The 21,943-nt window shown below is 39.5% G+C and overlaps 1 protein-coding gene across 2 annotated transcripts in view; it reads left to right on the top strand.

Moving 5' to 3' along the window:
* The window catches only part of LOC122664600 (transcription initiation factor TFIID subunit 15-like), a 35,405-nt gene extending 25,417 nt beyond the window's left edge, over window positions 1-9,988 (top strand). Inside the window, exons 8-10 of one of the 2 annotated variants that reach the window (XM_043860490.1) lie at window positions 8,707-8,719; window positions 9,522-9,787; window positions 9,829-9,988. In XM_043860490.1, coding sequence (XP_043716425.1) covers window positions 8,707-8,719; window positions 9,522-9,756 — 248 coding nt within the window. In that variant the 3' untranslated portion in view covers window positions 9,757-9,787; window positions 9,829-9,988. Of the gene's footprint in view, window positions 1-8,706; window positions 8,720-9,499; window positions 9,788-9,828 lie in introns of both variants that reach the window. The other variant, XM_043860489.1, reaches the window with a different exon arrangement.
* The last annotated feature ends 11,955 nt before the right edge of the window (window positions 9,989-21,943 follow it).

Below are 21,943 nucleotides of genomic sequence, written 5' to 3'. Positions count from 1 at the left end.
TGATTTTATGAGCTTAGTTCAATGGTTGTAATGAGTTTATGCAAGCTTTAGTTTCAATTAATGTCTTCAATATGGTTGTAATCTCTTAATTCTAATTTAGTTTTAAAACTTTCTAGTCTAAGTTCCTAAGTTTGTGAGAAGACTTGGAGATTTGGAAGAGGAAGTCATGCAAGGATCATTCAAGTTTTTCAAGCTTCATCAACTACATTCATGCACTTTCAACTTTGGTAGAAGGGAGTGTTGGTTTAAGTTCTAATTTTTATTTTTATCTTTTTAACCTCCTAATTCTTCCATTCTTTTTATTTTAACCTCATTCTCATCCCCTCTATTCCCTCTATTCTAGTAGGACCTTAATTCTCCACTTTTTATTTTCATTCTCATTCTCTACCTCTCTAATTCTTTCATGCTTGTGGAATTTTTTTTTTTTTAAATTTATTCTCATCATCATGCACTATGTTAAACTCTTAATTTAATTATTTTTGTTTAATTTTCAGATTTGGTTGGTAGGAGCATTTCAAGTGTGGTAGAGAAAGCAAGCAATTTCAGTCCGGTTCAAGTACGTTTGGGGTTTACTTTTTTAATCTCTTAGCTTTATTTTTCCTTTGTTTTTTTTATATGGTATTGACGTGTGGCTGTGGCGATTTATTCCTTCAAATCCGCGTTAGTATTGATAGGTTAGATGCTTGTGTGTTAGGACGCCAATTCAATTCGTTAGATGCTTAATTTCGCTAGATGCTTGTGAGTTAGGATACGTTAGTTTAATTATCGTTAGTTTAATCCTACACATTAATTAATTTGGTTCACTTTGCATTGCTTTTAAGTGAGTAAGACAGAGTGGCGTACATCTTCTTGTGTTTGACCTGTAGATACGATTAATCCGTACGTTTGCGGTTACTATTTCTTGCAAATAAGTTTTTGGCGCCCCTATAGCAAAATCAGAGGCATTACACATAAGCTCAAATAGCACTATCCATTTTGGAGCTTGAATAATGGGTGCTAAGGTCAACTCTCTTTTCAATTGCTCAAAACTCTTATGGCACTCAAAGGAAAACTCAAATGGGCGGTTCTTCGTGAAAAGGGAAGTTAGAGGTCTAGTTATCTGGCTAAAGTCCTTTATGAATCTTTTATAGAAGCCAGCATGACCTAGAAAAGAACTAATGTCTTTCACACTCTTGGGTGGTGGTAAATTGATAATAAGGTCCACCTTAGATCTGTCAACCTGAATCCCATCTTTGAACACAATGTGATCACGAACTATGCCTTGCTTCACCATAAAGTGGCACTTCTCCCAATTTAAGACCAAGTTCTTTTCTATGCACCTTTTGAGAACCAAGGAAAGGTGGTGCATGCAATTAGAAAAAGTAGAGCCGTGAATAGAAAAATCATCCATAAACACCTCTAGGAAGTGCTCTACCATATCAGAAAAGATACTCATCATACACTTTTGGAATGTAGCAGGGGTGTTGCAAAGGCCAAAAGGCATACGCCGGTAAGCAAAAGTTCCATAAGGGCATGTAAATGTGGTTTTGTGTTGGTCGTCTAAAGCAATAGGGATCTGGTTATAGCTTGCATATCCATCAAGAAAACAATAATATTCATGGCCAGCTAGTCTCTCTAACATCTGATCAATGAAAGGCAAGGGGAAGTGGTCCTTCCAAGTTGCCGCATTTAGCTTCCTAGAGTTAATGCACACTCTCCATCCCTTTTGGATACGGGTTGGAATCAGTTCATTATTTGCATTCTCAACTACAATGACTCCTCCTTTCTTTGGCACAACCTGCACAGGACTCACCCATTGGCTATCAGAAATAAGATAAATTATGTCATAATCCAAGAACTTTAGGATCTCTTTCTTAATTGCCTCTTTCATCACAGGATTAGCCTTTCTTTGGGGTTCCCTAGAAGGTTTGGAACTCTCCATCAAATGAATATGATGTTGAACAATGGAGGGACTAATACCTTTGAGGTCTGACATGGTCCAACCTATGGCTTTCTTATGTTCTTTTAGAAGCTTGATCAACTCTTCTTCCTGAATAGAAGTCAAATTAGAAGCAATAATTACAAGAAGAGTGTGATCTTGCCCTAGGAAGTCATATTTGAGATTGGAGGGCAACACCTTCAACTCTAATGTGGGGGGCTCAATAATGGAGGTGGATAGGGGTCCAAGGGGCTCCAATGGTTTGGATGCTCCAGACCTCAGATAAGGTGGTATCATCAACACCTTCCAATTCCTGCATACATTCCTGAAATCCCGAATCAAAATCAATCTCAAAGAAAGTCTCAACATCATCGGGGAATTTCTGAAGCATATGTACCTCTTCATCCATATCAGGCTACTTGCCCAACTTAAACACATTAAAGTCTACAGAAGTATTGTCAAAAGATAATTTCATGAGACCATTCCTGCAATTGATTAAAGCATTACTGGTAGTAAGGAAAGGTCTACCCAAGATAATCGGGATTTGGTCATTAAAGTGTGCAGTAGGTTGGGTATCTAAGACAATAAAATCCACAGGAAAGACAAATTCCCCAACCTTTAGCAGGATATCCTCACCCATCCCCTTAGGAACTTTTACCGACTGATTTGCAAGCTGAAGAGTGATTCTAGTGGGTTTCAGCTCTCCCAATCCCAATTGTTGGTAGACATGATAAGGCAATAGGTTCACACTTGCACCAAGGTCCAATAAAGCATGATCAATAGTGGTGTTGCCTATAGTGCAAGATATGGTGGGGCTTCCAGGATCCTTATGCTTGGCTGCTACTAGCTGAGCGATGAGAGAACTAATGTTAGCAGCTAAGAATGCCTTTTTGGGCACATTGGTGGTGCGCTTTTGGGTGCATAAGTCTTTGAGGACTTTAGCATAAGCGGAGACCTGGGCTATAGCATCCAATAGAGGAATGTTCACCTAAACCTGTTTAAAAACATCAAGTATCTTCTCCACAGAAGGAGACTTCTTGCTAACCAACCTATTTGGGAATGGGGCAGGTGGGGTATACACTCTTTCAGGGGTGGTTCTTTTCACTTTCTCAACAGAATCATCTTTGGTTTCCTCAACCAAATCATCTGGAATTTCTTCAAGTTCATCAGACGAACCTGGAACAGGAGGCACTACAACGGCCTCATCAGAAGGGGAAGAGTCAACAAGAGTATGAGATGGTAAAGACTGAGGTGTATTAACCTGTTGATACTCACGGCCACTCCCTTAAAGCATAAATTGCATTAACCTGGCTGGAGGACCCTTGATGCTGTTGGCCTTGTGCAACATTGAGTGAAGGAGCTTGGTTACCTTGCTGAATTAGAGTCTGATGTCTAGGATTTGGCTCAGGTTGGCTAGGTAATTTCCCTTTTTCCCTCTCATGCATGATTGTGACAAGCTGGGTGAGTTGCTTCTCCATATTATTGTGGCTTGTCATGAGAAGGGCCATGCTTTTCTCCAGCTCACTTATTCTTGTTGCCTCTTTTGTATTGGTAAACCTTGGGGGTTGCTGATAAGGTGCAAGAAGAGGTAGCCGAGTAGAATTCATAGGGAGTCCTAAATGAGGACGAGGGGGAAGGGGGTGAGGAGACATACCTGGATTTTGTGGTGCATAGTTGGGCCTTTGGAGACCAAGCTGGCCTTGATGGTGAAAGTTGGATGGGCCTGCTTGGTTCCCTTGATTCCAAGAGAAATTAGGGTGATTTCTCCATCCTGGGTTGTAAGTGGTGTTGTATGGACTATTTTGGTAGAGGGCACTTACATTCTCAGTGTTGGGGTATTCCTCCAAAAGATGTCCAGGTGTATGACACCAACCGCATAAGGAAATATAGCTGACTTGGTTAACCGGTATAGGCTCTTTAGGAACTATGGACTCGAGCCTTTTGATGAGGCTGTCAAGTTTGGCCTCTTTGGCTGGAACACCCTCAATGAGATAACCCTTAGTGGTCCTTTCAGCTTCTTGAGTGGATTCCTACTCCCTAGTCTTTTCAGCCAAGTTGGTCAAGAATGTCCAGGCCTCATTCTCATCAGTAAAAGAGGTAAAGCCTGTAGAACACATAGACTCTAAAAGTTGCTTGGTCTGAAAGTCAATGCCCTCATAAATGATTTGGCAGAGTTGCCACAAGTGAATACCATGGTGAGGGCATTCTAACAGGAGGCCTTTGAATCTTTCCATGAACCTAGAGAAGGACTCATGTGGTTGCTGCCTAAACTGGAGTATGTCACTCTTGAGTTTATTGGTCTTGTGAAGAGGAAAAAATTTTCTCAAGAAGACAATTGTGAATTGATCCCATGTAGTAATGGAATTAATTGGCAGTCCATAGAGCTACTTCTTGGCCTGGTCCTTCAGGGCAAAGGTTATAAACCGAAGCTTAACTGCATCATCAGTTAAATTTTGGACCTTAATTAGAACACAGACCTCCTCAAATTCCCTAAGGAAGAGATAAGCATCTTCATTGGCCATCCCATGGAAGTGGGGTAGCATACTAATGAAGTTGGTCTTGAGTTCATAATTGTTCCTTGTAGCAATTGGCAGACTGATGCAGGAAGGCTGTGCAACCCTGGTAGGGTAAAACCTATCCCTAAGAGTCTTGGGTTGTTGGTCTCCCATGGTAGTAGGTGGTGGAGAAGGTGGTATTCTAATAAAACGGTTAGATTAATCACGGGTCCACACAGTAGCCACCTAAACAGATAAGAAGTCTCCCCTTTTCTTTCACGAGGGAATCAATAATCAGTTGGTGCATTGCCCTCAAGAATCGAAACAATGGTTCCAAAGCTGTAAGGTTGCCATATAGGTTGACAGCAAGGGAACCCGTATAGTCTTCAATAGCCACCTACGGGCGACTCCAAGTGGACTTTGAAAAGTGGAGGACTACTATACATTTTTGTCTATACAATTCTGTTTCCAAATAAAAGCACTCACTATGTCGCTTTCCTGTTATCAAAGTTGGTCACCTCCAAAGATAAGTCACATGCCAATCTACCCAAACAAGTTAAGATGCAACGTCATAGGTAACTTAATCCTATGAGGGACACCAAAAGAGGCTGGGTTTGGGCATATGAAGGACTTTAGATTGGGCGCACAGTCTTTGAAACAGAAGAGAAACAAGATGAGGTTTTCAAAAACTTTTTTTTTTTTTTTAGAAGAAAAGGTAAAAGAAAATAAAATAAAAGCACTCCGAATTACTTAAAAATAAGAAAATAAAGTGGACAATAATCTCCCCGGCAATGGCGCCAAAATATACATCTCACAACGCCTTCACGTATATTGATCGAACGGTACGACGGTGCATCCTTTTTGATATACCTAGAGGTACGAGGCTAAGAGTTGTGGTTTCACTATGAGTGGACCATGTGTCTTCACATTGGGCTCTTGACTACATCACGTGGTTGTACGGGGATAATCTTTGCAGTGCACATGTTTGATTTGAGTGATGTAATGATAATGCATGGTTAGCACAATCAAAACATCCATGAAAAAGAAAAATGAAAGAAGAATGAAAAAAAGAGAAATTTTGTTGATGCGTTGGGATATTAGACATGTATTCGGTGTTGCTTCCGGACGAACAGTAGAGGCACATGGAGGTATTCGCTCTCAATATTGATTGGAATCATCGGATGAAGTGAACTGCGTCGCTGATTGAAGAGGAGCTCGAATTAGATTTCGACTAGCGAGTTTACGTACGGAGGTCCTTGGTTGATTATTCCTCGGCGAAGTCTGATTTGAGTCCCAGTCAAACAGATTGCTTCAGCAGGGGTATGGTCTCGTATTAGCAATGTTTTGATCGCATTTATCTGTCGTTACCAATGAGAATCCGAAGAAAGTTTCTCTCTTAAGGTGAAGCGTGTTTCAGCCATCTCCAACTCTCTCCGAAAGGCTTGGGAGGTGGAAACAGAATATGTTGGAATTGCTTCTTTTCCCCCACCACAGATGAAACCGTGACAAACTTAATGGAAGGTTCAAATAGTGAATTCTGTGACTCATTTATCACTGGGACTACATTTATCCCCATAGATTTTTGGGGTATGATCCTCATTATCCCAGAAGGTAACTGGACTGAAGAAGCAAGAAGGCTGGGTCTTCTTGTCTTGACGGCTCAATCAGCAAAAATCAGTTTACATGGACTCTTGTATTTCGATTAAATAGCTTCATTTGGTTATCCCTATAGGATAGCTGATGCAGGGAGAAATTGGCTAACAAGGTTCTTTTCCAGAACCTGGTCCACATGTTGGTCCAAGACCAGCCCAACCAGCCAAGCTGTGGAAGCAGTCAAGTCTTTTCATATTCCAAGGCAGCCTTTAGTACCTTCCATTATCAGTTTTCTATGTATTCTTTTTGTAGTTCCTATGTCTTGGGACAATTTTTCGTATCTAGGTAGTTAGTTGTCTTTTTGTATTCCTAGGAATGAGATTGTTTTAAGTTCCTAGGTGTAGTAATTGCCTTTTAAATTTCCTAGTTAGAAGTTTCGAAGTTGTAGTCAATATATTTAATGTTAAATATATTTTATTGGGTTTATTTTCTAGGTGTTGGAATTCCGTTTAGTCTTGGAATTCCAACAGTCTTTTAATTCATTTTGATGTAATCCAAGAGACTATTAAACCTCCTTTTTCCTTATATAATAGAATGGTGGGATGCTATTTCAGCATCCAGAATTTTGAAAACAAAAACCCTCTTGTGAAAACCCTTGTGAGAAACAAGAGCTGTGAGAATCAGCAACCCAGGTGGGACTCCTATGGCTGGAAGACTGGTGGGACTCCACCTCTACAATCTAGCTATCTATTTTCATACCTACCTATTCTCTTCTAGATTCGATCTTGGCTTGCTTACCCTCTCGGGTTTGCATCATTTTGGTATCAAAGCCAAAATGATAGCTAGATTGTAGAGCCAGAGGAGTCCACAAGAGAATTTCATTTAAAAAAAGAAGAAGAAATCTTTCTTTGAAAGACTATATCCTGTGGATTTCAAGTGGCTGTGGATACATCCAAGGTGAATCTCCTTGGTGGTGGCCTAGGTGGGACTCCTACGGCTGGTAGACTGGTGGGACTCCAGTTCATCTATCTATCCATCTCCATCATCGTCCATCTTCATCATCACCACCACCAACCTTCATCATTCCTGTGCCTATTCTCTTCCAAATTCGATCTTGGTTTGCTTACGCATTAGGGTTTGCATCATTTTGGTATCAACCTTCACCATTCATGAATCCCTTAACCCAAGCTCGAAATACAACCTTAAAACCCTATCAAACACTCACATAAGTGCACTAATCTATCATCTAATCCATCAATAGATTGCAAAATAACAAATGGTTTAGGGATTATACCTGTTCTTCACCAATAACTCAAAAAGCTAGACATTCAGCCAAAAAAAAAAAAAAACTCAAAAAGCTAGGGTTATACACTTTGAATCTTTGATTTCTTGGCAAATCCGTGACTATACTTCAGACCCTTAATAATCTGACACAAACATACCATGAATAACATAAACCATCCATAAAAAACGTGAATCCAAGCTTAGATATGAAACCAAATCATTCCAAAGCTTTCTTACCTTGAAAAACTTCAAATCTGTGCTCATATCTTTGCATAAACCATCTACCACTCAAACTTATATAGAAGACTCATAAACAGACTCGACCACTAAAAAGGAAAGGCCAAACTCAATCCTTAACTAATAAGGTAACATAAACTAACTAGGAAACTAAAATAATGACTCATAACAGGACTCTAAACTAATGAAGTAAATCCCATTTTCCTACTTTCTACCCGTATTTAGGCCTTTTAAAGTGGCCCATTACAAAGTATAACACAATCCAAAGTTTATTTCCAATGAAATAAGCCTTTTAGGCGACTTGTCTGCATCACTACCCCTTTAAGATTCTGTTTATTTACCAGGTTGCCACTTTCCTTTGTAAACTTGAGATAAATTTATAACTTATATTATATCTTTTGACTATTATTCCCTTCAATGGGCCCATAAGCGATCTGAACCAGGGTTTTTGAATCCTGGATTGAATTAGCCTCCTTATCATCAACTTCCCTAGAGACTATTAGACACATTAGGTGCCTCTATGAGAGCCCAATTGCAACTTAAGGCCCATGACCGAAACCGATGTCCAATAAAAACAACTAAGAAAAAGACTCGAATAGCTAATAGCAACACTTAGACTGATAAACCTTTGCCCTTCTTGGCTGAGAATAGTACCTCTAGGAGTTGTTACAGCCTACAAGGCAACTAGCCAACTCCCCACATATGTGAAGCACACACACAGCCACCATGGAGGATGATCTGGCATACCTACCTTCAAGTTTCTCCTACTTCCCAAAAACTTCTTTATGCCTTTTTTTCGTTTTTCTTTTCCTTTTTCTGTTTTATAACATTTTCTTTAAGATTTTTCAGCTTTTTAAAAAACCTAAAATCCTAATGTTTCATGTTCACTACCAAAATGCCACTACCTCTGTTATCACATATTAATACGCATTGAAGGCATGCCACATTTGTAATTTTGAACTATGTTTTGCCCCGTTACATGCTGAGCTGGATTTGGGTCCTCTATCACGTGGGCCTCTTCTTGCATCCATTCAAGTCTGCCATGTGCCAGGAGCCCAGGATATTGTGGCCTTATGACATTGATGGCAATTCACTAACCTCTATGACATCTATATACTTTAATAATATTATGTGATAGGCCTAAGCTCAATAACTAAGGTCATCTATCCCAATTAATAGGGATGGCTGTGAGGTGAGTTAGAACAGTACTGTGCACTGCCTTAATGGTTTTAGTATGGTATGGCCCTTATTTGGTTAGGGTTAGGTATGGTCCTGAGCCAGTTACGGGAGTATTTGAAAACCTTGGCTACTCACCTGTTCTGCTTCACCACATGGTTGATTTGCCCTTTGTTACCTACTTACAAATTATTGCCCCTTACATGTTTTTCAGGTCAGTTATGAGTAATGCCATTGTAATGGATGGGGTAGAGAAAGTAAGAGAATTGTAAATAATTCCAACAATAAAGTCAGCAATGAGAGTCCTCTATGTATTTCTTTTTCTTTTTTATTTTTTATGAAAAATCCAAGAGAACAATATGTAGGTATGACTTCTCTAAATGTAATGAAAGGGAAAAGCAATTTATGTGTGCATGGCCAAGTTGATTGCAATGCCTTTACACATTATATTTAGTCTAGGTTGGGCATCAATTACTTTATATCTTCAAAATAATTATGTGCACTATGACAAATTTTTTTATCAAATATTTTAAAAAAGTATGCATGTATCTCTGCCAGTCACACACCATGTCAATGTTGGAATCTGTGTTCAATGCATTGTTGGTGTGGCTCCTTTTTTTTTTGTTGGGGGGGGGGGGTGGGTTTGGGTGGGTGCTGGTGCGGCTTCTTTCAAATGTACAGTTGGGTGTAAAATATGTGTTCTCCCCCCCCCCCCTAGTTGGGCAGGTGTAAGATTGTTGGTTGATTTGTTTGATACGGCATTAACATGTTTAAATCCGTGATGAAATCATGACAGATGCGACTGATAAAGATGGTAGAGACAAAAGTAAAGACAGGGGAAGAGACCGTGATGATAGGGAGAGCAGCAGGAGTCGGGACCGGGATGGTTACACCCGTGAAAGGGATAGGCGCGGGAGTCATAGCAGAGAGAGGGAGAAAGACCGTGAGAAAGAAAGGGGTAAAGACAGAAATAGAGATAGAGATAGAGATTATGATCATAGCCGAGGAAGAGAATATGGACGAGATCGGGACAGGGATCACTACCGAGATTAGTAGCTTAGGAGAATTTTGCCTCCATCTTGGATAAAAAAAAAGCTTAGGAGAATTTTGCCTCCATCTTGCATTTTTTTTTTATCCTATATCTTTAAGCTTCTTCAAGTAAGAAAAACTACGTTGGTCAGGAGGGTGGCATGAATTTCAACTATGTTAGATTGGATCTATTTGAGATGTCTGACTTTGACAGACCCATGAAGTGGGAACTCGTGAGGTTCCTTCGACCAGTGTTCTTTTGGAAAATCACTTGCATACAATTTGAGTTGTTATTTGGTAACTTGCAATGGATCCATATGGTAGGAACTCTTTGAAGTTTCTTTGCTTAATGTTATCCATTTACAGACCTCTTTTGTTAATTTCCTTTTCACTTGATTTGGAGAGTGCAGTGTGGCTTCAACAGAAGGCTATTGTAATCTCTATTCAGATGATTTACCAAAAAAAAAAAAAATCTCTATTCAGATGCATGTTAGATTGATTATGCTGCAAAATCTTGAACACAAGACAATCCAGTTCATCTTATGAGAAAAAAACCTATGCTTGACTTTGCTCTTAATTTTCCAATCTTTTACCAAGAGCTTTGGACAATAGGATCACCACCACTTACAGTAGTGAAGGTGATAAGGTTTCTGATTGGCATAAACCTGGGGTTTTTGTGTCTGGTGTTTTTCAGTTATCCCGCTTCAGGGTAACCCTTGGGAATTCTCTAAAAGTTAAATTTTTTCTTGGGCATGGGGTTCCTACGTGAGTAGTATGGGAAAGGTTCCATGGACAAGTACGTAGTTCTACCATGTGGTAGGTTAGATGAGATTAAATTTTATGGATAGGTAAACCCTAAAGCCCCTCCTCAGTCCTTACATGTCAAGTTTTAACTTAAATGGAGTTGGTCCATTGGCAAAATAAAGTATTGAACTAATACATAAGGTTTTATGGATTATGAAAAGTGCATGAACATATATAAATGGGAGGTATATGCTTGAATTTGAGTTTGAAATTTAACATATGGCAAATTATAATCACTCCCTTAATATCCAATGGTCTAAGTTGCCATATTGTTCTCTTTGGCAAAAAAATCAGAAAATACTTTTGCCTTTTTTTTAATCAAATGATGGTGAATTATCTTTACCTATCAATTGTTATAGGATTCTAGGAATGCCCCTCCCTTGCTAGGAGGGCTCTATCTTTAACGGATAGGATAGTTTGGCCCAATTTTGATCCCTATTTCTCTGTCAGTTTTGTTGTAGAGTCCAAAAGTGTAACTTGTGATTATCAATAGATCCTATTTCTACCCCCCCCCCAAAAAAAAAAAGAAACGACATCTTGGTTAGATTCTGATGTGCTCAAATTAGGATACATTCTTATTTTATTTTGTTATTTTTTTGGAGAACAATTTTTCCAAGTTGTCCAACTGGAAAGGAACCTCTTGGCGTCTCTTAAATATTTGCCTAGTGACAAATCAAGTGACATTTATAAAGGGATTTTTTTTTGGGGAATAGGAGATAATTTAATTAATAAGGAAATAAGGAAATTTGAGAGAGCCTGTTGAAGACTATCTGTATATAAATGAATCTCTTGACAAGACTCTAAGAACCCAACCAGAAAATCTACACACCTGTTGACTTTGCGTACATGATACATAAAAACGCAGCTTCAGAACTGATACGAATACACCTAAGGAGGGACCCACAAACACATCAACGGATGACCTGGTTGATGACATTGAGAACGTGGAAGGAGATGGCATGGCAAAGGATATGGAGGACGTTGGAGCCCGACGTTGCACAACCCGGAATCGAAGACATCCTATATTTCTAGATAATTACGTGTGAGCTGGATAGGAGTATAACGGGCAATTCTGTTAAGGGATAGAGAGGTGTTAACGAATGATTGGGTGGGAACCATTGGGAATGTCAGGAAATCAATTCGGTTAGGATTCTCTCTCTCTCTCTCTCTCTCTCTCTCTCTCCATATATATATATATATATATATATATATATATATATATATATATATATATATATATATATAATAGCACATAAGATAGGGGCATGAAAATAGTATATTTTCTTCCTATCTTCTCTCGTCTTCTTTTGGAGGAAGCTACCCTCGAAGTTAGCGCTCTCACTCACGTTATTTGCTCTATTCATCCCTGTAATCGTATCATCTGGTTATTTCATTGCGTTCATGGCTGACGGCACCCGACAACGTCAGCTTGATGAGTCGATCAAACAGTTGGGTACCACGTTGATGGAGCACGGCGACCAGCTGAACTCCCTCCATGAAGCTGTAGCTGACCAACAACGCACCTTATCTAAACTTGTTCCCCGACTGACTACCATGGATGGAAGATTGGAGCAGGCTCTGCGCCTCACAACCCCTTCACCAGAGTAACGACTAAACCCTAGCGGTTATTCGGGAACTCCCACATCTTCCCAGCCCAACCCCATCCAGACAAGAACAATACGCTTGGATTTTCCTCGTTTTGATGGTATAGACCTCGTCGGATGGATCTTCAAAGCAGAGTGTTTCTTCGACTTCCACGCCACCCTCAATGATCATCGCTTACTTGTTTCTTCATTCCACATGGATGGCCCAACTCTCTAGTGGTTCCAACAGATACATCGATCAGAGCAGTTCTCTACTTGGACAGCTTTCACTCGAGCTTTAGAAATCCGGATTGGTCCGTTGGAATTCGACGATCTGCAGGCCACATTAGCAAAGTTTTCTCAGAGTTCTTTGGTGGCCGAGTACCAGTCTTGTTTCAAGGCACTCGTCAACCACATTACAAATCTTCCGGTGTCGTTTCTCATGAGTAGTTTCATTTCTGGGCTTCGCTCAGATATTCAAAGCGAGGTGATGGCATTTCGACTCACCACAATGGTGCATACGGTGGGACTCGCTCGACTTCAAGAATCTAAACTATCGGAGACTCATCGGTCTTTCAGCCGACCGTTTCCTCCATCCACTAGACCACCACTACTCCCAAATCCCCCGCAGTTGCCAGCTTCCAAGGTTCCACTGCTTCCACCACTGAATTCCTCCATACCCATTAAAAGGCTGACACCGGTAGAAATGCAACAATGCCGTGAACGGGGACTCAGCTACAACTGCAATGAGAAGTTTGTGCAAGGGCATCGCTGCAAATCTCGTCAATTATTTTTTCTAGAGTATGATGAAGAAGAGGTAGCTACACCAACCGTCGTTGATCCAATAATACCATAATCCAAAAACCTTAGTACAAGGGAACCAACGGAGATTAGCGAGCTCTCCTATCACTGCATGACTGGTATGACCTCCCCAACTGCTCTTCTTTTCACTTGGTATATTGATGGAAGTTCGATTCAGGTATTAATCGATGGGGGTATTATCCATGATTTTATAGAAAGTAGGGTTGCTCGGCACTTAGGATATCAATTGAAGCTACACCTAACATCACTCTTTTGGCCGGCAGTGGCAGTCTCCTTATGTGTGAGGGATTAATCAGACAACTTCTGGTGAAACTTATGCATTACTCTGTTTCTATTTATGCTTATGTATTATCCCTATTTGGTGTTGATTTAATCCTAGGTGTCCAATGGTTGGTCCATTTGGGCCCTGTTTTGTTTTATTGTGGAAAATTGACATTAGAGTTTCGATTCAAGTTCTTAAACATGCAAGCAATCAATTCTAGGTCTGTATGGATCGCTCTGATACCAAGTGTTAAAAATTCTTTGGGTTTTGTGAAACCCTAATCTATCTCCATACAGTGAACTAGAACACGATTGAATAAAAAAAATGGAAAAATAATGTGTACCTTTCACCCACGTATGTTGGAGAAAAAAGATATAAAATAATCCATAATTCTCAGTGTCGGCATCCTTCACGAATGAAACCTTGGTTAGGATCTTCTCCATTTTTCTTGTCTCACACACACCTCTCACATTCTTGGTGGAAAGAACAGAGAATGAGATCAAGTGACTGCAGAGACCCTAACCATGTATTTATAATAAATATAAATCCTAATCCAATCCACCCCCACAATAAAAAAGACTAGTATACCCCATTAACCTTAAAGTAGTCTCAAGCCAGGTTTTAACCAATAGATTATGGTATAATTAATTAAGTCCAAATATAATATTGGAAGTATCTTACAAGTAAATGATGACATGTTTTCTGGTGTCTCAATTCTTTCACACACACATGATTTCATCGTGTATAGTAGTGATTGGAGTAACGGTATAAATTTGAAGTATGAGCCAATCACATTATTCCCAAGATCTCCAATTGTTAGAATTATCATATCACTCTTCCATGTGTTAAAATGAAGCATCAGCCAAGAGGTTCCTTTATAGGCGAGTCGCTTAAATGAACTTTCCCCTTTTGTTTATTATATTGCGAATATTATCATTAACCAATTTAAATTCTCACAAATGAATCTACACTGTCTATTGCACATAAATAATCATCTCCAACCTTGATTTACTAAATTTTGAAAGTACATAATCTTTCTTTAACAAAATTGTCTCAAAGTTTGAGCGATAATTGCCATGAAACTTTAGACCATAAATGTAAAACCAATCTAAAATTTGAGATTATTGGACACAGATGTGAACTGTTGGTGATGGTTAAATCTAACCATGAACCATTGCTGGTGAAGATAAAGAAGTTGCAGCGAACCTCTTTTCAGAAATTTAGATTCTTGTCGTTCAAAGACTCCCTTTGAGAGATTCTCCCCCGGTGAAAAGATATAATTTCATTGAGAGAGAATTTCCTCCATGCTAATGTGGGGGGAGTCTACACACTATACCAATGGCCTTGCAAAAGAATGGTATTATCCGCGTAAAGCTCACATGTTCAAAGTAAGAGAGAGAAAATAATAAAAATTCCATATGAGGGGGAACTAGTTATTACTTTCAAACGGCTATATTCTACTGGCTATATTCAAACGGCTATATTTCAATGGATCTTTTCCAATAGCTAGTTCTTCATTCTCTTATTTATATATATATGTGTGTGTGTGTGTGTAGGAAAAAGGAGCATGTTTAGGAGTGTGGCTCCTGCGCCCAGACACAGTACCCTGCGAAATCAATTGGTTTAGTTTTGAAATTTGAATGAAAGGTGATATCAACGGTTGTCTTCATCCTAGGACACATGGCAAACCTAGAAGCGAGGGCATGACGATCTGAATCCGATGTGAAATTCAAAATATCTCTTCTTAGAGGGGTATTTTTGGTATTCTCGTACCCCTATAAACTACTATCATCGTCCCAAAATCTGTTTTATCAACCCCAGCATCCCCAACCAGTAGATCTCATCTTCTCTTTGCAATGGTGTTCTCTTCGATCCGTAGGGGTTTCCACCTTTATGAAATGTTTCTCCCCGCTAGTGTTGCCTCTTCCAGAAGCAGAGCAAATCGGATGCCGAAGCCTGCGAAGCTTGACTAAGAGCTTAAAAAAAATGGGGGTGAAGTTTTTGGGAGAGGTAATCTGATTTATTATACTTGATTTTGTTTATTATCAGCCCCAGCATCTCCCATAAAAAGTAGAAATATCGTCCATGTTGATACTTTCACAAGCATTCCCATTGGCCCCCGTACTGATACAAGCACCACATTCTCAGACAAAGAACTCTCCCCATATTTAAAAAAACATTGTATTGTGACGTATATGAGAGAGAAGAAGAATTTGAGTCCAATATAATCTCTTGTGGTGAGTGAGTAACACTCTTAGGTTGAGTGAGTCCCCAAATGACCTCAGAATTAAGTGGCCCTCTTTGACCCTTGTTATTTTGTACTTGATTTCTTATTTTGGAAATAAAACTCATATATTTTCAATTAATTTTTTTAGTTGCATCAAGTTGGTATCAGAGCAAGTTCTGATGCTGAGCACCACGTTAAGGTAGAGCATGAGTTGAAGAAACTTAATCATAACACTTGGACAATGAAAATGACCACATTGAATTTGAGGACGAGTTCTTCAACGCAAGGGAAGAATGATGAAGTCATAATGTCACTAGTTATTAATTTCCAATGGACATATTTCAACGGCTATATTCGAACGACTTCAACAGTTATATTTCAATGGCTCTTTTTCAACAACTAGTTCTCCCTTCCCCTCTATATATTTGTATTGTGAAGTATAAGAGAGGAAACAAACAACCATTAGCTCGGTTGGTTGGTGGCATGCTAGTTGAGTGCATCGCCCCCCAGGAGGTCAAGAGATCAACTTCTCCTTGTTGCATATTTGGGCAAATTTATGGCCCCTCTCTCCACAATTGTAGATTCTCCCCCTCCTCGATAGTGGTAGATTCTCTTGTAGTTGGTAGTTAAAGTCCCATTGGGAAAATAGATAGGATATGATAAAAAAAAAAAGTATAAGAGTGGAAGAATTTGAGTTCAATGTAACCTCTTATGGTGAGTGAGTCTCATACTAGGGTTGAGAATCCCCAAACGACCACAAAGTGAAGTGGTTCTCTTTGACCCTGAGTTAAGCAGTCATTTTTGACCCATGTTATACTTAATTTCTTATTTTAGCAATAAAACTCTTATATATTTTTAAGTTTATTTTTGAGGTTGATCAGAAATGTGCTTGTTTAGATGATTGGGGTGGGAAAGTGGCCAAACAAAGTTAGGGTGCTGAGGTTTCCTATCAATGCCTTGTCTCCTCCACCCCACCTTTTCAAAATCCGTCCGATTTAGTTGGGATTCATGAGGGAAAATCGTGTAATGATCATAAGCCGTAAAGGAAAGAGAGGTAAGAGGAGAGACACGATGCTTGATAGGCGATGCTACTCCTCACAATCAATTCTGGTACTCGTCGTGATGGCATTGATATTCCACTACCAACTCCACCTTCCTCTAAAATCCTCTTTTTTCTCCTTAGCCTGCTAAGACATCATTAGAAGAGAATTCAAGAATCTAATAGATCGATTGATTGTTATTTTCTATTAATTGGCTTTTTGTCCTGGTAAGCAACCTCTTACCTTCACAACTCTCGTTTCATACACAACCTCATAATTTGTCAGACTAGTAGAGAAGACCTGAAAACCAGAAAAAAAAAATTCCTTCTAAATCAGCAAGTATAGTAACTGTCACACCCCGCTCCCAAAAGTACTGGGAATGGGACTAGGATGCTTACCATCATCCTACACAATTTGCCATGATCTCTGATACAGTATCTTAATGCTACAGTCACCACTAAGAATCACTATTAACTAAGTCAAAGGAAGACTTAATTTACAATATCATAATGATTCTCAAAACAAGGATATCTAAGTATTATGATATTACAATAACAAGTTTATTTAGAATTACCCAAGTATCATAATTTATCAGGATATATTATAAAGTTATTACATCAGACAAAAGGCTCTACATGCACACTTGTCACAGACACAGCTGGACTCGTGATCATCAGACTTAGGAGTTCACTACTCTTCTGCTGGGGAGGAGGGAGCATCATCACAAGCCACGGTCGAACCACCTATAATATCTAAAAAGAGGGTATCCATGTGGAATGAGCTTCACTAACTCAATGAGAGATGGGGGCATGCAAACATATACAAACAATAGATGATGCGGTGCGTGAGTTCATTTTTATTATAATCACCTAACAACAAAACTAGGTCTCTAGTATAATGCTACTGCAACACAGACGATACCCCCTGGACTGGTAAGTGCCTCATCTCCTAGTGGTAGCCCCGGTTACGATTGGAAGCCTGCCGGTTCCGGTACCACTTAGGGTCCTCTCAATTACCCAGCAAACCACCTTGATAACTAGTCTGTCGGTTATCCAACACCTTACCCCTTATTGGTAAGGGATGTAGCACTGGGTAATCATCCTAACTATCATTCAATTTATGAGTCAATGCATGACAGATTCTAATATGACGCTATGCAAGTATATAATAAATTCGAGTCCCATACTACAGATAAACAATATACTAGCACTGTAAATGCAAATGCATCATGACAGTTCGCGTTTATATGCATTTAGTATAATAGGGGTCGCATACATACATGTATATCAGAGAACAAGAGGATAGTACCAGAATCCCCTCGGCCACACTACCAACCTGTCTCCCCTAACATACACATAAACATACTTTAATCACAGAAAATACGATACCAGCTCAACCATCGGTTACACTGCATCCTGTTTACATAAATAAGTCTAATGCATCATGAATGTAATATAAGTATGGTGATCCCGGTACCAGAATCCATCTTGGCCATACCAGATCCCATTTCTAACATTAAACATACATTTCATTCCTAACATATAAAACAAGCATAGTTATATGGACAACAATTCATAATTGAAAAGAATGGAATGGTCATACACAAATTAAAATAAGAAATACTCCACAAAAAGAAGTCAACCACAACCACTCACCTTGTCCCAAAGACTTGGCAAATACAATCCGAGTTAATGTCCAATCAAATCCCGAATACACCTCACCGATGTACTAAGTTTGACCTAATCATGTTTACTCATCAACCGGTGCTAAGCTTTATGATCAACTGGTTGATTTTGGCAGAAGCTTTGATTTTCCAAATTTGTCTACCGGTTGATGTGGTCATCGATCGGTGGGTGGTCCGAGAGCTGTTCTTCAGCTCAGATGACATTCAACACTTTGCTGGGGTTGTTTCCACTCTATAGAGATTGTAGGGGATCACTTCGCCTATGCACAAAGCTTAGTTGCACTACATTTCACCGGTTGAAATTGAAGATATGATCAAATCTTCGATCGAAACCCTAAAGTTAGGGTTTGGTCATTTTTTATCCAAACTTCGATGGAATCGATTTCTGACGAAGATTAGGAGTGTGCAAGAGGATCATATGCCCTTCATACAACCATACTCTAGTTGGCTTCCAAGCACAACACTGGATTCCAATTGAAACTTAGTGAAAAAACCCTATTTCTAGGTTTAGAATAATAGGAATAGAAAGAGAGGAGTTGGGAGTAGCACTCCTACCTGGGATGGAGCAGGAATGATAGCAAATCTGTGGCCTAGTCCTCTACTTCCTCTTCCTTTCTTCTTCTTATCCTTCCTTTCCTTTCCTTTCTTCTTTCTTCTTTTCCTCCCACGACTTGCAAAGGTGAGAAATGAGCTTTAAAGCTCGAGTCTCCCTTAAATAGTGCTTAGACCACTAGGGTCCGTTTGCTTGCGCGCTAAATTGGTAAAAATTGATTATTCAATCAGTTAGACCCCGTGGGCCTACCTCCTTGACTTCATAATGGGTATGAAAGTAAAGGTAGGTTATAACTTGGGTTTGGACACTCGAGCGAGAGGTTATTACCGAGCACCGGACCCCATAAGTCAAAAGTTAAATTTCTGGGTAGCAAGACCAATCGGCCCCGCTTTGAGTCTACCCATGTTGATCAGCCAGTTGGCTACTGCTTGCTCTGTTTCAGCTAAAAACTTAGCAATGCTTTCCCTCACTCTCAAGGGTGCTTAATAGGGTTTGTACACTATAAAATGGTGATATTATACATTGTTATGGGAGGTTAAAATTACACTATTCGATTACTTACCATCAATCATTTGGAACCCACATCCACAACCCATATATCTCCAGCGTTGACAGTTTCTAGAGTAGCACCTATCATAGAAATTCAAATTAGGCCTATTTTGGGGACAGGTATAATAGTAGCAGCCTGCAACATCTATCTTCCATTTTGACTAACCAACACACACCTAAACTTTGACAAAAGGGCAAGATTGTAATTCCTAAAACGTAATAGAAATACTATAACCAAAGAGCTGCCATCGAAAAATTGGACCTAAACATGGCATCAATTGTATACTTCCGGCATATTTATTGACAAGCAAAGTAGCAGCATGCAACATCAACTCGATAAAGATCGAAAAATAAAAAAACTAACCAACACCATATGATTTAGATTAATTGACAATTGAATCGTGAAAACCCTAGAAAATCAATAAAGATAGCACTAGATCTAGATTTGGGTTTAAATTCATCTATATGCTCCACCTTCTCTCTCTTCTCCCTCATATCTCTCTCTCTATTTTATTTTCTTTATTGGCTGACCACCCCATTACATGCATGACCCACTTCTAATCTTTTCCACCTCACCATGGTTTGAGGAATCAAAATTTGATCCACGATTTCAGTCAAATCGGATCATAATCGGCTGGATCTGATTCTCGATTCTCACTTCACAAAACGGTTCACAAAACGGAACGGTCACTGGAGCGGATTGGATATGGAATTGACTACTCCGACCTTATTCAATCATAGCACATGTTGGCCAGGTAGCATCATAATGATTTAAAAAAAGAACAATGATGCAAATTCCATACTGTTAATGGTAGGGGAGGGAAGGACAAGAACCGAGGGAGAGGGGGAGGGAGAGGAGTTGGAGCCGTGGTGCTTGTTGGAACATTTAAGACACATGAAGATGTTATACGATACTGAAGCCCACTGAGGATTCCTCTTAGAGCAATCAACGCAAATATTATTGCCTGACTGGACTTGTAGGTCTCAAAGGCATTGAGAGGCAGCCAATCCAAATAGCACATGAAGCCTGAAAAGTTACTATCTGAAGGCAACCAAACAAACTCTTCAAATGGTGAAAGGTAACTAGATGAGTTCTTCCTTGGGTGTAATTTGAACCGTAAAAATCCTGGTGATGAGGCGAGGAAGCGTCAGAGAGTTGTAGTGGATGCAGAACAGGGGAATTGTGTTGAATGCATACATGGCATAATGTTAAACCGAGGGAGAGGGAGGGCCAAGGGGAGCCGAAGAGTCTCCAACGGAAACACAGAGGGAAAGGGAGGGGAGTAGGAGGAGTCCGGAGAGAGAAAAACAGAGGAGGGGGCGGGAGTTACAGGTACAGAGAGAGAGAGAGAGAGAGAAAACAAGGAGGAGTTGTAAGGATTTGGGGGAGGAGATGGAGAGGGAGAGTTGCAAGGGGTAGAGGAGAGGGGAGAGAGAGAGCATCACGAATTTGTCCTCCCCCCCTCCCACCCAACAGATGATCTGACCGATCCAATAAAAGGAAATCAGTAGGATAACTGAGCAATCCGGTCCCAAAAATTCTAGAATCAGCTGCTTTGAAACAGTTCGAATCAAGATCGATCACATCCAATTCTAATCCGAATTGGTTGATTCAACCGATTCAGATATCGATTTTTGAAACAATGTTTGGATGTCAATGAAGACTCTTTTCTGCTTCCCCTAAACTTGTCATCACTCCAGACCAAAATTGAGAATATGCTTCTCGTTTTAATAATTCCCTCCCCTTATCAGTTGTTCTTCCCTTCTCTTAAGAGTGTCAAAACCTAGCCAAAACTAATAAAAGCGACCAATCAACAAAAAAAACCTGGACCGAACCGAACCGAACCTTATGGGATTGGTTTTTGACTGGGGTATGATGAGACCAGTTGAAAATCATACCGCACCATTCCAACCGATATCCAAACCAAAAATCGAACCGAAAGAAACCGATAAAAAAATATTGAGTAGGAAGCTATGAATAGGTGAATTGATTATCCATTGATTTCAATATTAGTGAGAAAATTTGTAGTTGTTAGAGGAGTTGTTATAAATCATCCATTGATCTTCTTATTCACTATACAAAATTAGTTGAACATTTAAATGGATGATTCGATACTAGGGTTCATTTTGTGATTTCAATATTAGTTATCTTCTCATCCATTGATTTCAATATTAGTTATCTACCCCTTGCAATTCATTCCTCTTGTTCTGGTTACAACATGGATACATCAAATCAATTTCTATATTCTTGATTGTTTACTTGTTTGACTTGGGAAGATGATTTAAAGTAATTTTACCGAATCTTTTCTCACTATAGGTGATGAATGTAAGATTTTAGGGAAGCAGTTTTCTATCCGGGAGTGTGGCCTACGCCAGCACTCCCATGTATCTATCTCTTTCCTCCTCAAAACAAGGGGCATAGATGTCTTTTCATATGGGGAGGAGAGAGATAGACTCATGGGAGCGTTGGCGTAGGCCACACTCTGGGACAAAGTTCTTTTTCCCAAGATTTTATTATGGTGTAAACCCAAAAACAAAACGATCTAACTAGTATTAAACCGATACTGAAAAATCAAAATTAATTGAAACCGTATCGAACTGAAACCAAAATGATTGGAAAATTGAAATTTCTTAACTGTTTGGTTTTGGTCTCACTCATTCCCAACCAAAACTAATTCGGCCCGACC

The sequence above is a fragment of the Telopea speciosissima genome, chromosome 6 (assembly GCF_018873765.1).
Source record: "Telopea speciosissima isolate NSW1024214 ecotype Mountain lineage chromosome 6, Tspe_v1, whole genome shotgun sequence".
Classification (NCBI taxonomy): domain Eukaryota; kingdom Viridiplantae; phylum Streptophyta; class Magnoliopsida; order Proteales; family Proteaceae; genus Telopea; species Telopea speciosissima.
This window is presented reverse-complemented; position numbering and strand designations above follow the sequence as displayed.